This window comes from Lutra lutra, chromosome X (genome assembly GCF_902655055.1).
Source record: "Lutra lutra chromosome X, mLutLut1.2, whole genome shotgun sequence".
NCBI lineage: Eukaryota > Metazoa > Chordata > Mammalia > Carnivora > Mustelidae > Lutra > Lutra lutra.
Window position 1 is genome coordinate 54,211,886 of NC_062296.1, and position 12,264 is coordinate 54,224,149.

A 12,264-nucleotide genomic window follows, 5' to 3' on the forward strand; every position below is an offset into this window, starting at 1 on the left:
AAGGGCTTACATTCTTTTCAAGTATTCCGGCCTATTGTCCCCGTAAGTCCCTCAAAGTTTCAGGAACTTTCAATATTTTGCTATTTATTGTCCCACTTGCCAAACTGCTTCTTGTACCTGAAAGCAGCAGTGTCAAAGTCCTTGGTCAGGGGCTCTTGGCTGGCTCAGTCAGAAGAGCATGAGACTCTTGATCTCGGGGTCATGAGTTTGAGCCTCACATTGGGTGTAGAGATCACTTAAAATCCTTGGTCTGATTACATGGCCAAGTTTTAGGTTCAGAAAATGTGGTCACTGTACTCACAGCTTTTAGTAAGTTACTGTTTATTGAGGACCACTCCTAAGGATAGGAATTGGCCCAACTAAACCTTTTGAGACTGGGGTCTAAGGGGCCTTTCATTAGGAGAAGACTGTGGGAGTAGCAGGAGAGATGGATCTCTTCTCCTGACCTGGATTGATAAAGAGAGGCCTGGTACCCCAAGTCTTTGGGTCTCTATGTAGGCAGCTGAACCCAGCTGATGCAAAAGAGAAACTCTGGCATTCTGAATAAATGAAATATTTTAGGGTTAAGCTTAGGGCCTAAGATTGTCTGGAACTCAACTAACATAGCCCCATTATTTATAGATGAGGAACCAAGGTCCAGGGGCAGTGACTTATCCAGGTCTGCGCTGTCTCCCAAAGAATGGTCCTGGGATCGAGCCCCGCTCAGTGGGGAGTCTGCTTCTCCCTCTCTCTGCCCCTCCCCACACCTGCTTGTGCTCTCCCTCTCTCAAATAAATAAATAAAATCTTTTAAAAAAGAGAGAAAAATGCTTTTGGAACAGAGGTGCATATGTGATAATCTCTCTGAACAAAGAGCCCTGGAGAAGAAGATTCTGTCTTGACATTAGGGAGGTAGGATAAGGGAACTCATCTTAACAGTGTGTATGTGCCCAGGACTGAGCCCCTGGTACAGTGGAGGGTGGTGGTAAGAGCATGAGTTTTGGGGTTTATGCCAAGATCCCCTACCTGTATGATGTGTGGCAAATCATTTTGACCTCTCTGACTCTCGGTTTCATCATCTTAAAATTGGATGAGCAGTTCCCATATTGCAGGATCAAAGAGTCTGACCCTGTGCCTGGTGCCTAGCAGGGGCTCAGTGATTATTCACACTGATGGCAGTGATTATGTAGGTTGCTTATGCTCTAAAGAAGATTGGGGCAAGCGGGTCCACCTGTGAGCTCCTGGAAGGTTCCTATTCATTCCCAGGTCTGGGTCTGATTAAGTGTGTGCTGGGGGTTAGGGGTGGGGTGGGGTATCCGAGAAGACAGAGCCTGCTTGGAGCAGAGTATTAGTGTTAGGGAGGGTGGCTGAAGGGTTTGGCCTCAATTCTGTTGACAGTTGGGGAGCCAGTGAAGTCAGACCCCTCCAGCCTGGTCCCTATGAAGAATTGGGCTAGGCCTCAGAAGCAATCTTGCTGCTGCAGAGTGAGACAGAAAGTTTTAATAAATGCAAAAAGGTGCTTTGTGGCCCTGGTCCTCTGTCCCTTTAGGGAGCTCTGAAGGCTAAAGGTTAGTGCTACTGTCCTTGGCTGAATATGCACCACGGCCACGCAGACACTGTGCTAGGCGGAGCCTCACAGCCTCCTGATGGAGGGGAGGGGTTCTCTCCCCCACCCCATTTTCCAAGTGAAAAAGCCAAGGCAGGGCATAGGGGAGTGCCTTCCCCAGGATTATGTGGCTAGCAAGTAGCAGAACTGGGCACTTTGGTGGCTCAGATGGTTAGGCTTCTGCCTTTGGCTCTGGTCATGATCTGGGTCTTGGGATCAAGCCCCACTTCTGGCTCCAGGCTCGAGGGGAGTCTGCTTCTCCCTCTGCCTCTCCTCCTGCTCATGCACTCGCTCTCTCTCCGTAGCTCTCTGTCTTAAAAGAATAAATAAAATCTTAAAAAAAAAAAAAAGCTGGGCATGCTGTACTCACCCAGTTAGAGCTCCAGCACCCTAAGGCCTGCCTGCCCACCCACCCCGTGAGGGCTCCATTCACTCTTCTAACACATACTCCCTCCTGAGGTCCACCTCCTCTCCCTGTGCATCCGTCTCTCACTTTGCACACAGCATAGATGATGCTCCTCTCACTGAGGTTGAGTCTTGGCTCTCTCACCTGAGGACAGAGCCCGTGATGTGTTTTCTCTTCTCCCCAGGGGAAAAGGTGGGGCAGGGAGTGGGGAGGGGTGTAAAGGAGGAGGAAGAATACATAGGGGATGAGAAAGGCTGCTTCCCACACTTTCCCACTTCTTCCAAGTTCCTTGGTCTCTCTTCCTCCCCTTCCCCACCCCCAAGGCACCAGCTCCACTGTCTAAGTGCCCCCCCAACCCCACCACACACCCCGCTCTGAGGAAGAGCAGCCAGAAGGGCGTGTCTCAGATTTCGCTCATTCCCTCAGTTCCTTCAAAGCTGTCCTCCACTCCATTCTCTTCTCTCGCCTTTCCTTCACCTCTGAGGGGGCCTCACAATGAAGAAGGCAGACCAATGTAGTAGAAAGGAGCCCAGTGGCTGACTCACTTACCCCCTCAGCCTCTTTCTCTTCATCTAGAAAATAAGCAGTTTGGACCAGGCAATTGGCAAAGCCTTTTCTATGTTGTTAATAATACCTGGCATTTGTCTGCTGGGTTACAAAGGGCTTAATCATCCCAACAACCCTGCCAGGATTGGCCTTGTATTCCAAGTGGGGAGACTGAGGCTCAGGTCCTGAGAAGGGAGGTGGCTTGCCTGGGTCACTGGGCTGGTATGTGGCAGAACGAATATCCAAGGGTAGGTCCCTCTGTGTTTAAAGCTTGGGCTGTGCTCTGGCCCACAGCTGCAGGCTGCCTCTCAGCCACTTGGATTTGGGCCTCACTTCCCCCTCTGACCCACGAAGCCCCAGGTGGTTGGTTCCAGACTCCTCTCTGACCTCACCACCTACCACTCCTCCCCTTGCTCCATCCACCCCAGGCACACTGTACCCCTCCCTGTCCCAACAAGCCAGGCAGGCCCGTCACCATCTCCCAACCTTCGTGCTGGCTCTTCTCTGCATGAAATACCCCATCCCTCATATTCGTGATATGTGTTGGGCATGAGGCCGTTGTTTAGGGCACAGGGAGAAGCAGTATCGAGAGCATATTGCTGATTGTTGATTTTTTTTTTTTCTGTTTCCCTTTCAGATCTGATGGTGAGAATTCCAGGACAGTCAGGTCAGTACCCCCTTTCTCTAGTAGCAGTTGAGAGATGGGACAGGGATTGGGGTGGGGCCCTCTGGTTTGTTACTTGGGGAATCCATGGGCAGGGGCAGGGGTCGACCCCAGGGGTTTTGCCCCATTGGTATTAGGAGTGGGTATGGAGCCGAGTGGGAGGGCTAGGGTGAGTGTGGCAGGCGTGGGCAGAGGGGTGAAAACTGTTCCTCAGCCTTTCTGACCCTAGCTCCTCTGGGCTGGTCTGAACTCTAGAGGGACTCATGGCTGCTGCCCCGGTGGGAACGCCAGCCTGCAGAGAGGTTGGCTCTGGACCTGGGACCTTCTCCATCTTCTCCTTTTAGGAGAAGTGGGCATGAGAGAAGGGGGGCTTCCCTGGTCTAGCACTGGTGCTGCGCCCCAAACTGCACTAGCGCTTAGTGGTGGGATCCAGGTGGACTTCTGCTGGGACACACTCTACACATTATAAACATACCTTATGGTGACGAGGGCACATTTTTTACTTACATGCTGGCTAAAAAGGGCTTACAGGCTTCAGTAAGTTGTCACAGTGTGATCAGTCTGCCACTTGAGGAGGTGGAAATACAACTGGGGTAAAGACAAGGGCTGTTTGTGCCTTTCTGGGGCCTTAACCCATTAGAGGCTTTGTGAGGTCACAAGTATCAAGGATAGGGTCTATATGGGAATGATGGGGGCCCCAGGCTAAGGCCTACTCACTCTCAGCATCTAGGCCAGGGGCGATGCGGTGGGCCTCTGAGATGAGAGGGACCCAGGCAACTGAGGCATGGGATGGGTACACTGAGTCCCAGCCAGGGCTACATGGTGCCTAAGTAGCATACACAGTGCCTTTGTGAAGGGTGGAATCCACTGAGTGGATCGGTGGAAGAATGTTTCCTTCCTGCTACCACGGGGTTACCACGGGGTACCAGGGGCTACCACAGCCTCTCACCAGGGTTCCCAGCTCAGTGAGCAGAGCACAGGTTGCATGTCAGCCCCCATTTGTTCACAGCCCCCATCTTGGCTATGAACCCTTGCACAGGGCACAGCTTGCCCAACCGTATGCAGTGGCCCAGGTCTGGCCATTCAAGCAGTGTGGGAGGGGGACTGAGGACCCCAGCATCCAGCTGGGAGTGCATAATGAGACACTCTGCTTCCAGGCAGGGGCCCCGGGATGAACATACTGATAACTAGGCCCAGGGTAGGGGCTGTGGCCAGCAGGAAAGCGGGGGACTGTGACGGAGGCAGTCAGGCCTAGCATCCCGGCAAAGAGTACATGACAAGATGCGATTAGTCCCAGCATGCAGCCAAGGAGTACAGCATGGGCACAGCCTGTCCTAGCTTTTAGGAAGGCACTAGTCTGACAAAGGACACAGATCCCACTGTCCCACTGCGGGTTTGGAGAAAGACAACAGGGCAACACCACTGAGAGCCCTGCTACTTACTCGTCAAGGAACCTGATCAAAGCCATCTCTAGCTCCCAGCTCTCTGCAGCAGAGAAGTCCCTGGAACCTAGAGCTCGGGGTGTTTACTAATGATCCTAATCATAAGCCATGATGACATGCGTTGGGCCTTTACAACTTACAAATGTTGTCAGGGCCTTCCTTTTGTTTGATCCTCCCGGTGACACTGTAGGAGGGACCTGGGCCGGCTTTATCATCACTGTTTTACAGTTGAAGAAACTGAAGCTGGGGCTGGGTATGGGTTTTGCCTACAGCCACGCAACAAGGAGATGGCTGGACCAGGATTCAAACCCAGGTCTGCCTGGCACCAAGCCCGGAGCCCTGCCCACGCCACCACTGCAGGAGCTCTTGACAGCCTTGCAGATAATAATAATCCTTCTCATCATCATCCTAATATTAGTAATAATAGCGGTGATCATTTGCTTCTTACATATTAAGAACTCTGAACATGATCTTATTTAGTGCTCACAACAGCCCTGTTAGATGTGTTTTGGGATCCCTGATTTACAGATGAGGAAAAGGAGGTGCCCCAGAGGGTCAGCGCCTTGCCCAAGGACAGAAGAGCAAGAGGTCAGGGTGGAATCCCTCTGGCTCATACCCTGTGCTGTCTGCTTCCAAAGCCAGCATTTGTTTTATTAAGGCATACTTCCCAAATCCGTCCTGGGCCCACCATCCAGGAGACTACAGGGGCCTTGAGGACTCAGCAGTTGGGAAGCAGGGGTCACATTCCGGCTGTGGAAGGGTCCTCAAGCATAGCCCCTGTGGGGCAAGATCTGGCAAACATGGTGGGAAGAGCCTGGAACTTGGAACTGAGGGCTATGAGCAGGGGTGGCGGGGGGGGGGGCGGCATGTGAGGATGCTACCAGGACCTCACCTAGATTCTTGAGCTCACTTCAGTTAGGAGTCTGGGAGAGCTTCCTGGAGAAGGCAGAATCCGATCTGGGCTGTGGCAGACTGATAGGCTGACTGCATGGAGGCTGGGTGGGGGTGGGGTGGGGTTGGGTTCACATCCCTGGAAGTGGAACCAGTGTGCATCAGAAGTAAGGACAAGGTCAGAATGGGTACGGTGGGTTGGGCTGAAATAGATCTGGGCAGGAAAAGAGCTAAAGTTCAGAACACGGACGGGAAGGGAGCGGGGGTTAGGTCAGATACCGTCTGTCATCAGTGGGAGCCAGGGAAGGCTGGCAGGGAGAGACTGGACTCTGCAGGGTAGCAAGGGCAGTGACTGGATCCGGGCAAAGGGCTCTATTTATGGCCAGGTCACTTTCTAGCTATGTGACTTTAGAAAAATCTGTTCATCCCTTGGAGCCCCCAGTGTCCTCATCTAATAAAGGTCGTGTGTCTATGTGTGTAAAAGGGAAAGGTTTAGATGGGGAGAAGACACGCCAAGGAGAGGGGCTAGGCCTTGGCTATTTTGACAGCAGAACAGCAAGGAAGGAGCAGGGTCAGTAAATCGAAAAGCCACCGAGGCCTGAGGGCTTCTAAGTATGGGGTGCCAGAGGAAGTGTGGAGTCTAATTAGAGCTGAACAGCTGGTGTAGCGTGAGGGCTGTGGGCAGAGGAAGGTGCCCGACTTCCTGTGGATTTGTGAAAAGTTGTCAAGCCTACAGGCACTCAAAACCAAGGTCTGCAGAGGGTGATGGCTCAAGCTCACAAAGCTAGTTCTCAGTGGAGCCTGCTTCCTAGCTGTGCGCTCTCTGCAAAGTCTCTGAACTTCTCTGATCCTGGGCTTCCTCATGGTGAAATGGGGACAGTTCTGACTTCTCTGGGTGAGGTGAGAGAAATGAAAGTAAAACAGGGTTCAGCATCTAATAGTGCACAGTACAAAGTAGTGCTCTCTGCCCTCCTCTACCCCAGTCCATTGTCTTTAATGGATAGTCAAGCTTGAGGAATGTGGAGATGTGCCCCGAGAGGTAGGAGGGGCCGGGCTGATACCTCTGCTGCCAGAAGCCAGAAGCCCAGGGATCCCAGGTTTGGAGGCACTGCCATGGTAGGGAGGCTCTGGCTGAGACTTAGGGGGCCTTGGGGACCAGGCTGGGGTTGCCAGGCACGCAAGGATGAGAGCCGAAGAGGTGGCCCGTTGCTAGGGAAGGAGGGAAGAGAAGGGGGAGTCACTGACACCCGCAGAGTCAGGGATGTCCCCATGGCAACGGGAGCCGCTGCATTGGGGAGGAGAAGTGGGAGGAGGAGCCACTGCTGGCTCAGTTCCCAGAGGAGGCCTCCCACTCTGGGCCTCCGTGCCCCCATCTGTCCAACGGCGATGGTAGTTTGAATTAGATAATCTGTAAGATTCTTCCTTGTTTTGACCTCTTGGCAATCTGGGGTAGCTGAGACCTCACGAACATTCTGAGGCTCCCCCAGCCACATATTGGAGACGCCACCAGTCCCCGGAGGCAATCCAGCTGTGTTCAAGTCTTCCCTCACATGCGGCCTCTTGTTTGGTGGTGTAGCCTTGTTGCCCTCCCTGTCCAACTCTCTGTTCCCACCATGTCCTGTGCCTGGAACCCTGTCACTTGAGTGTCTGCTGAATGCTTTCTGGCTCTGGGGGCCCAACTCCATCTTGCTCACTCTGGGAAGCATTCCCTGGCTGCCCCGGTCCATCCAGCCTGCTTCCTCCCTCCTGGGATGCTCTGGCCCCAAAGGTCTGAACTCCTCCCTGCTTCCCTGAGTATTCACTGCTGCCATTTCTCGGGCAACTTCTAAGGGCTGGGCTCCACATGGAATGCCTGACAGGCTCAAATCTTTACAGTATATCTCTGGCATCACGTCACGAATCTCCATTTTTTGGGTGAGGCAGGCTCTGTGAGCTTATGTGACTCTGTTTGCCATTCCCCGGGGTACTGCGGGGTGGAACTGGGCTTGAAACTCGGCTCTGCCTAATTGCTGCTACCCCAGGCCTGAGGTGGGGTGTTAGTGGCAGCACTCAGTGAGCCCCGCTGAAGCTGGTGTATGCCAGGCCCCCCGCTGACCACTTTACCTGTACTCTCTCATTTAAGCTCCATGATAATGCTATCGGGTGTATATTCTTGTAATTTTACCAGTGAGGAGACCAATCTTAGCTGAAGTTATTTAGCCCACAGGACAATTCAGGACCATTCAGACCATCAGAGCTGCAGTCACCACTGTATACTGGAGTCAACCCAACTGCATTCCAGAAGTACGCAGAGCATTCCTTGGGTACTGGACCTGTGTTGGGTGGTCTGTTGGGGCTGGGGCTGGGGAGACAAAAGCAGAGTACACACACAGACAAGCCGGCTCTGGCAAGCCCATATGGGAGCGTGCTGAAGAGGAGAAGCCAGTTGTGAGGACAAGAGTTGGGAGTGGGTAGAGCTGGAACAGCAGTAGGATAGAGGAGGATGGGGGGGGGGGGAGTTGGGTAATTTTCCCAAAGGAGGTGCCATTCCATGAAGCTTGTGAGGGACAAGAAGGGGTAAGAGGGTCTTCCCTCCCCTTCCTATTTTGCCTTCCCCTGCCTATGCCTGGCCCAGCCCCAGGAAGTGGGTGACCCCTAAGCTGGCTGCGTGCCTAGTTGGCACCAAAATAAACTTGCCTTCTCTCTCTTCCCCTCCCCTTGCCTCTGTCCCCTCTGTCCTGGCTTTAATTAGCCGCCCTGGGGATGAGTCACTTGGCAGCTGGGGAGGGAGGCTGCGCAGAGCCCAGTCAAGGCGCGACTCTTGCCCTGAGCCTTGTGGGCAGCGCCACTGAGTTCATGTGTGTCGGCACACTCCTGTGTGCCACCGGTTCCATGTCCCTGCGGGTGTGGAGAGCACAGGGGCGCTGGAACTTGTCTGTGTGCATCTGGGTGTCTGCATGAAAGCATCTCGAGTCATCCCTGCCTTTGTTTCTGCATGCCACTGAATGTCAGCGTGTGTGAGTGCAGGGCTGTAGCGTGTGTCTGGGGTAGCAAGTATCAGGAAATGAGGGAGCATTTGAGTGAGCAAACACAAACACTTTATAATTGCCTTCCCCACTCCCTGCATCATATTCCCTATGTGGTTTTGCTTATGCAAGCCCTGCACTTATATCCCCAATTTTCCCTTGTCTTAGTCTGGGTACATTTTGTTGCAGGGAACAGAAGCCCACTCAAACTCGCTCCAGAATAAAGAGTTGGGGGGGGGGGTTACTACTGTGAGGCTATATCTCACAGAATCTGAGAAATGAAGTATGCAGAGCCAGGCCTCACACCAACTGGAAGAAGGCCCAAGAAGTCAAGAACCCATATTTCTTTCTCTCTCTCTCTCTTTCTCTGCATCTCCCAGGCCCATGTCTCATCTCTCTATGTATCTCATGGCTTGCTTGGTCCCTGTCATCTCTCTGTCACTGACTCGTCTCTCTGGACTAGCCTGCTCTGCTTTCACAAGACCTGCTGTGGCTGCCAACCCACAAGCTACGTGACCTTCCAGCTTAAGGGTCCATTTCACATGCCTGCAGTGTTTCTATCCAGCCTGGGGTAACACAAGACGGCAAGGGGCTGTTGGTGGGAGTCCGTTCCCTTAGAAGTGGGTGAGGGGAGAGAGGTGAGATACTTCCACGGTAAGCAGTTTTTCTTAGTGCGCAAGCGAGGTCAGTGCCTGGAGCAGGGAAGGTCTGCTCAGAGCCCAAGGAGGTCAGATTGCCCATCCATCAAGACTTCCGTTCCCACTCTAATGCAAGTTGACCTTTGCTGACTGTGCTTTCAAGTTCCATGGTCTTCCGTCAAAACACCCCATTTTATCAAAATAATTCCCCCCCTTTAAATGCCAGAGCAGTTTTTAAGGGCACAGTAAATATTACCATTGCTACAAGTGTGTGGTGGTTTTCATAGCCTTGGAACAACTGGCATAAATGCTACTCATAGTACCAGCTGCTACCAAGTTGTTGGTGGCTTTGGGAATTTTCACATTTTATTAGCGCATGACTGAATTTATAGTTATCTGCAGTATATAATTACAAGCACACATTATCAATATTATCAGCTTGACGCTTGAGCTTACTTTTCCATTAATACAAACCCCTGCAGTTTTTACATTAATTACAGAGAGAATTAATGACCTCTTAGACAAGTTTTCACCTATGAGTAAAGAGTTTGGAACCAGCTGTGCCCATTATGACTGCTCTCCAGATGCAGGGGCAATACCCACGGCTCTGACTTTGGCCTTGGCCTCACATGCTCTGGTTGAGACTTAGAGGCTGCCCACTGCCTCCCCAGGGGCCTCCTGTTTCTGGCCGGTGGTGCTGTTGTTATTTTTAACAAGATTGATAGTGTTCTCATTATCATTAAAGCCATCCTCCACGTGTAAATCCTAAATGTGAGTGGGAGAGATAATCCCAGGTTCAGGGCAGAGTCTCCTTCAACTTCCCCCTCCCTGCCTTTCTAAAAAAACTATTCCAAATATTAATAATTGGTTTTGATCCACAAAATGTCTGCTGTGTATTAGGTACTGTTAGGGAGAATTTGGCACACATTCTCTTTAAACCTCCTGGCCACCCTGCCGAGTAGGGGTAATTGTGTGCACATCACAGCTGTGGGGAAACTGAAGCCTGTGGTGGTAAAGTGAATTGCCAGAGTCCTCCATCCATCCATCCACCCACCCACCTGTCCACCCACCCTTCCATCCATTCATCCACCGATCCATTCACTCACTCCAGGATGATTTATTGAGTACCTCCAGTGTGCCAGGCATTGCGCTAAATTAGAGGCAGTTGATACAATGGTGAAGACTAGAGTCCTGCCTGGAACAAACTCACTGTCCATTAGGGAAACAGATGAGAAAACAGACAATTACTGGGGAAGTGCAGGGCGGGATCATCTCAGTACCCAAGCAAGCCTGAGGGCCAGGGAGGCGTCTCTAAACTGACATCCAAGCTGAGACTTGGAGGGCGAGTAGGAGTTGGCCAGGTGAGGAGTGGGGGTGGGGTGAGGTGAAGGGGAGAGTGTCTCGGGCAGAGCAGAAAATGTATGCCATGACTGTGGGAGGCATGTTTGTCACCTGCGTTTGTGAAGAACTAAAGCTGTATCTGCAGAGGAACGGGGCTGTCATGAGAAATGGTCCAGAACGGGAGCAGAAGGTAAATAGGGAGGCTGTAACTGGGACCCTGATCAATTAGGCCCAGATCTGAGGAGCTGCATGCCCCAAGAACAGAAAACTCCCTGCTTCCCTGCGCACCTGGTCCTGGGGCCCCACCTCGGTTCTCCTGGGCAGCATCAGGCCACGATTCCAGAGGCCGCAGTGCCCTCTAGTGTCCACCAGCCCATCTTGCAGCCCCCGCCTCAGGCTGGCTTGTCTACCACCACACCAACCACTTACTGACCTGTGTGACTAGGTGCCCTGTGCTGGGTGCTGGGGACACGGGGATAAATAAGCCCCAGCCCCTGTCCCCACCGGGCCCGGCCCAGAAGGAGCATCAGCATGTGAACAGACGATGCAGAGACAAGCTCAGGATGGGAAGGAAACTGGGGGGGGGGGAGGGTCAGGGTGGTTTCCCAGAGGGCACAACCTCTAAGCTGACTTGTGAAGAACAAAGGGGAGCTAGGAAGGTGGAGATGGGGCAGTGGGGGTGGGAGGGTGGGGAATGGCTTTTGAGTGGAAGCCAAGGGAAGGCTTGGACAGCCTTGTAGGCAAGAATGTGAGCACTTCTGTCTGGGTGGAGCACTGGTTGAAGTTGAGGGTGGGGTGGGGGAAGGCTAAGACTAGCAGCCAGCTCAGAGAAGGTTCTAGGGCGCCTGCCCCTAGCTTAGGGTTGGCGCTAAGTGAAAGGAATCGTATAAGGAGCTTCCCTGGCCTTTGGGGATCATAAACCCATCTGCTCTCCCCTCAGACATGCTGTTACTCATTAATATTTTCCATACAATTTCAAGGGCTTCAGAGATACTCCCCCTCCCCACAATGGGGGCACCCATGAACCACAGGCTGCCAAACTGCTCTTAGTATCAATACTGAAACTTTATCATGGCCTCAGAGGCTCTGCAGGATTGGGTCCCCGCCTACATCTCCAGTCTCCCCTCTCTCCCCCTCGCTTTTTCCACTCAGTTGTGTTGGCCTCCTCGCAGTTCCTGGAAATACTGCCTTGGGTCCTTTGTCCAAGTTGTTTCCTCAGCCTGGAACACTCTCCCCTGCCATCTCGCCTTTTTGTCCAGCTTCATTCCATTCGTTGGTGAATGTCTGTCTCCTCTCAGATACAAGCTCCATGAGATAAGGCCCTGTGCCTGGTCCACAGGACCTGTTGAATAAGTGAGTGAAGGCCCCACCAGTGCCCTGCGGCTGGGGTCAAGCTCCTCACCCTTAATTCCTCTTCCTTTTGGCTCACTGGGTCATCACATGAGTCTACCCAACATGCTTAGATACGTCTGAGTTCCAGGAGTGGCTCAGAGATATTTTCCGAGAATTCTCCTCTTCCCTGAAACAAAGAGGCTTCCCCGTGGGTCTCCCCAGTCTTCCTGGGAGAGAGGTCAGACTCTTTCAGGCTTAAGCTGACTCTTCATCATATATGCACATTTGTTTCACTGAATCCTCACAAGAACCCGTGAAGTAGAAATTTGCCACTTGTCTCTTAGAGATAAAGAAACTGAGCCTTGGAGGGGTTATCCAGCTAGAAAGTGGTAGAGCGGGGACTTGCAGTGGCTCT

At 52.5% G+C, this 12,264-nt stretch overlaps 1 protein-coding gene across 3 annotated transcripts in view; it reads left to right on the forward strand.

Annotated features, from left to right (window-relative positions):
* IQSEC2 (IQ motif and Sec7 domain ArfGEF 2) overlaps positions 1 to 12,264 on the forward strand; it is a 76,369-nt gene that overhangs the window by 20,765 nt on the left and 43,340 nt on the right. For all 3 annotated transcript variants that reach the window (XM_047715605.1, XM_047715601.1, XM_047715604.1), the window contains exon 2: positions 3,174 to 3,203. In XM_047715605.1, coding sequence (XP_047571561.1) covers positions 3,174 to 3,203 — 30 coding nt within the window. The remainder of the gene's footprint in view (positions 1 to 3,173; positions 3,204 to 12,264) is intronic.